The sequence below is a fragment of the Penaeus chinensis genome, chromosome 43 (genome assembly GCF_019202785.1).
Source record: "Penaeus chinensis breed Huanghai No. 1 chromosome 43, ASM1920278v2, whole genome shotgun sequence".
Classification (NCBI taxonomy): Eukaryota; Metazoa; Arthropoda; class Malacostraca; order Decapoda; family Penaeidae; genus Penaeus; species Penaeus chinensis.
Window position 1 is genome coordinate 1,859,062 of NC_061861.1, and position 5,000 is coordinate 1,864,061.

At 25.4% G+C, this 5,000-nt stretch overlaps 1 protein-coding gene across 1 annotated transcript in view; it reads left to right on the plus strand.

The window, feature by feature from the left end:
- Positions 1-4,849, plus strand: part of LOC125024531 (fibroin heavy chain-like) — a 5,439-nt gene extending 590 nt beyond the window's left edge. Inside the window, exons 2-4 of the mRNA XM_047612326.1 lie at positions 1-1,219; positions 3,718-4,421; positions 4,634-4,849. The exon at positions 1-1,219 is cut by the window's left edge and continues 427 nt beyond it. Coding sequence (XP_047468282.1) covers positions 1-1,219; positions 3,718-4,421; positions 4,634-4,775 — 2,065 coding nt within the window. The 3' untranslated portion in view covers positions 4,776-4,849. The remainder of the gene's footprint in view (positions 1,220-3,717; positions 4,422-4,633) is intronic.
- Positions 4,850-5,000: the final 151 nt, after the last annotated feature.

Here is a 5,000-nt window from a genome sequence, read left to right on the forward strand (position 1 = left end):
GAGTGGTAGTTCTTTTGGAAGTGGATCCCAATTTGGTTCAACAGGATCATCAGGCAGCAATGGGTTTGGGTTTGGTTCCTCAAGGGGATCTGGAATACAGTTTGGTTCTTCTCTTGGCAGTGGAATTCAGTCTGGTTCTCAGACTTCTTCTGGAAATAGCGGCAATTTCCAATCCAGTACATTTGGCAGTAACACTGTAAAGCTCTCCACAGGTGGCAGCACAATTGGATCTGGTTCTTCCCTCAGCAGTGGATTTGGATCTGGCTCTTCCACTGGTCAGTTCCAGTCAGGCTCATCAAGCGGTAGTGGTTTTGGGTCTGGTTCCCTCAGCAGTGGTTCTGGTTCTAGCTTATTCAGCAGTGGATCTGGTTCTTCCCTCAGCAGTGGATTTGGGTCTGGTTCTTCCCTCAGCAGTGGATCTGGTTCTTCCCTCAGCGGTGGATTTGGGTCTGGTTCTTCCCTCAGCAGTGGATCTGGTTCAAGCTCCTTCAGCAGTGGATCTGGTTCAAGCTCCTTCAGCAGTGGATTTGGGTCTGGTTCCCTCAGCAGTGGATTTGGATCTGGTTCTTCCAGTAGTCAGTTCCAGCCAAGCTCATCAAGTGGTAGTGGATTTGGGCCTGACTCTTCCCTCAGCAGCGGATCTGGTTTTAGCTCCTTCAGCAGTGGATTTGGGTCTGATTCTGGCTCCTTCAGCAGTGGATCTGGTTCTTCCAGTGGACAATTCCAATCAGGTGATAGTGGATTTGGATCCAGCTCTTCTGGTGGTCAATTCCAGTCAGGTTCATTGAGTGGATCTGGATTTGGATCTTCCAGTGGAAGCACCAGTGGATTTGGGTCTTCACTGAGTAGTGGATTCCAGTCTGGATCATCTGGTTCTGGAGTTTCTTCAATTTCTTCCCTTGGCAGTGGATCACAATCTAGTTCTGCATTTGGTTCCAGTTCCTCTCTTGGCAGTGGATTCCAGCCAGGCTCATCATCTGGATCTGGAATTAGCTCTATTTCCTCCCTTGATAGTGGATTCCAATCTGGTTCTGGATCCCAGTCTGGTTTCTCATCTAGTTCTGCATTTGGTTCCACTTCCTCTCTTGGCAGTGGATTCCAACCTGGATTATCTTCTGGTTCAGGAATTGGCTCCACTTCCTCCCTTGGCAGCGGATTCCAATCTGGTTCAAGTTCTGGATCCCAGTCTGGTTTCTCATCTGGATCTGGATTTGGATCAATAATTAGAAAATTATAATAATTAGAAAATTATAATAATTAGAAAATTATAATAATTAGAAAATTATAATAATTAGAAAATTATAATAATTAGAAAATTATAATAATTAGAAAATTATAATAATTAGAAAATTATAATAATTAGAAAATTATAATAATTAGAAAATTATAATAATTAGAAAATTATAATAATTAGAAAATTATAATAATTAGAAAATTATAATAATTAGAAAATTATAATAATTAGAAAATTATAATAATTAGAAAATTATAATAATTAGAAAATTATAATAATTAGAAAATTATAATAATTAGAAAATTATAATAATTAGAAAATTATAATAATTAGAAAATTATAATAATTAGAAAATTATAATAATTAGAAAATTATAATAATTAGAAAATTATAATAATTAGAAAATTATAATAATTAGAAAATTATAATAATTAGAAAATTATAATAATTAGAAAATTATAATAATTAGAAAATTATAATAATTAGAAAATTATAATAATTAGAAAATTATAATAATTAGAAAATTATAATAATTAGAAAATTATAATAATTAGAAAATTATAATAATTAGAAAATTATAATAATTAGAAAATTATAATAATTAGAAAATTATAATAATTAGAAAATTATAATAATTAGAAAATTATAATAATTAGAAAATTATAATAATTAGAAAATTATAATAATTAGAAAATTATAATAATTAGAAAATTATAATAATTAGAAAATTATAATAATTAGAAAATTATAATAATTAGAAAATTATAATAATTAGAAAATTATAATAATTAGAAAATTATAATAATTAGAAAATTATAATAATTAGAAAATTATAATAATTAGAAAATTATAATAATTAGAAAATTATAATAATTAGAAAATTATAATAATTAGAAAATTATAATAATTAGAAAATTATAATAATTAGAAAATTATAATAATTAGAAAATTATAATAATTAGAAAATTATAATAATTAGAAAATTATAATAATTAGAAAATTATAATAATTAGAAAATTATAATAATTAGAAAATTATAATAATTAGAAAATTATAATAATTAGAAAATTATAATAATTAGAAAATTATAATAATTAGAAAATTATAATAATTAGAAAATTATAATAATTAGAAAATTATAATAATTAGAAAATTATAATAATTAGAAAATTATAATAATTAGAAAATTATAATAATTAGAAAATTATAATAATTAGAAAATTATAATAATTAGAAAATTATAATAATTAGAAAATTATAATAATTAGAAAATTATAATAATTAGAAAATTATAATAATTAGAAAATTATAATAATTAGAAAATTATAATAATTAGAAAATTATAATAATTAGAAAATTATAATAATTAGAAAATTATAATAATTAGAAAATTATAATAATTAGAAAATTATAATAATTAGAAAATTATAATAATTAGAAAATTATAATAATTAGAAAATTATAATAATTAGAAAATTATAATAATTAGAAAATTATAATAATTAGAAAATTATAATAATTAGAAAATTATAATAATTAGAAAATTATAATAATTAGAAAATTATAATAATTAGAAAATTATAATAATTAGAAAATTATAATAATTAGAAAATTATAATAATTAGAAAATTATAATAATTAGAAAATTATAATAATTAGAAAATTATAATAATTAGAAAATTATAATAATTAGAAAATTATAATAATTAGAAAATTATAATAATTAGAAAATTATAATAATTAGAAAATTATAATAATTAGAAAATTATAATAATTAGAAAATTATAATAATTAGAAAATTATAATAATTAGAAAATTATAATAATTAGAAAATTATAATAATTAGAAAATTATAATAATTAGAAAATTATAATAATTAGAAAATTATAATAATTAGAAAATTATAATAATTAGAAAATTATAATAATTAGAAAATTATAATAATTAGAAAATTATAATAATTAGAAAATTATAATAATTAGAAAATTATAATAATTAGAAAATTATAATAATTAGAAAATTATAATAATTAGAAAATTATAATAATTAGAAAATTATAATAATTAGAAAATTATAATAATTAGAAAATTATAATAATTAGAAAATTATAATAATTAGAAAATTATAATAATTAGAAAATTATAATAATTAGAAAATTATAATAATTAGAAAATTATAATAATTAGAAAATTATAATAATTAGAAAATTATAATAATTAGAAAATTATAATAATTAGAAAATTATAATAATTAGAAAATTATAATAATTAGAAAATTATAATAATTAGAAAATTATAATAATTAGAAAATTATAATAATTAGAAAATTATAATAATTAGAAAATTATAATAATTAGAAAATTATAATAATTAGAAAATTATAATAATTAGAAAATTATAATAATTAGAAAATTATAATAATTAGAAAATTATAATAATTAGAAAATTATAATAATTAGAAAATTATAATAATTAGAAAATTATAGCTCTTCTCTCGGTGGTGGATTCCAGTCTGGTTCATCATCTGGTTCTGGTATTAGCTCCACTTCTTCCCTTGGCGGTGGATTCCAATCTGGTTCTGGATTTGGTACAGGTGCTGGATCCCAATCTGCTTTCTCATCTGGTTCTGGATTTGGTTCAGGTTCTGGATCCCAATCTGGTCTGTCCTCTGGATCTGGATTTAGTTCTGGTTCCTCCCTTAGTAGTGGATTCCAATCTGGTTCATCTGGTGCAGGATTTGGATCAAGTTCTTCCCTTGGTGGTGGATTCCAATCTGGTTCATCTGGTGCAGGATTTGGATCAAGTTCTTCCCTTGGTGGTGGATTCCAATCTGGTTCATCTGTTGCAGGATTTGGATCAAGTTCTTCCCTTGGTGGTGGATTCCAGTCTGGTTTATCTGGTTCTGGTTTTGGATCAGGTTCAAGTGGATTTGGATCAGGATCCTCAATCATCAGTGGTTCCTCTTTCGGAAGTGGATTCCAAGTTGAACCTTTGCCAGCTGATGGAGTGTTTGAGCCTCTGAATCTCCCAGCTGGAGCCTCTCAACTACTGGGAAGAGTCTCAACCTCCTACTCCTGCCTTAACCGTCCCTACGGATATTACGCTGATGAAGAAAACTCATGCCGTGTTTTCCATATTTGTTACCCAGCTCGTTTCTCTACTGGTGCCATCGAAACCTATCAGTACAGGTATGTTCTATAATATTGTGTAGTGGATTGATATACAGTCAGCATTATTACCTTTTATTAAGATTATTATCTGAAACATATTTTTGTGACTTTATATATTTCCGGTATAGTTATGAACATATGCCTGGCAATGATTTTTACCAGTCTGATATCAAGAAACAGAATTTTAAGACATTCAAAAAGTAATATAAAATGTTATATCTGTTTCCCAGCTTCTTGTGCGGTGAGGGATCTGTATTCGATCAAAAGGAACTCACCTGCAAGGTACAAGCTGATGCTATCCCATGCCAGGAATCCTCCAGTTACTACTACACAAATGAGCAGTTCGGTCGCCCTGAAGAAAAATCGCAATAAGTCTGCTGAAGACGACTTTTCTGCCGAGACAACGAATGTATATTTATATAATACCAAATAAAGTTTAAGTATTACAAATTTCTATTAGTGCTGTCCATACTGAACATACTTAATGAAATTATGTACTGAAGTATTAGCTGGGATTTGTAGTTCACTAACAGGCTAAAACTCATTCATCAGACATACAAACTTTTGCTTCCAAAGAATGTTTGTGATATTCAAATG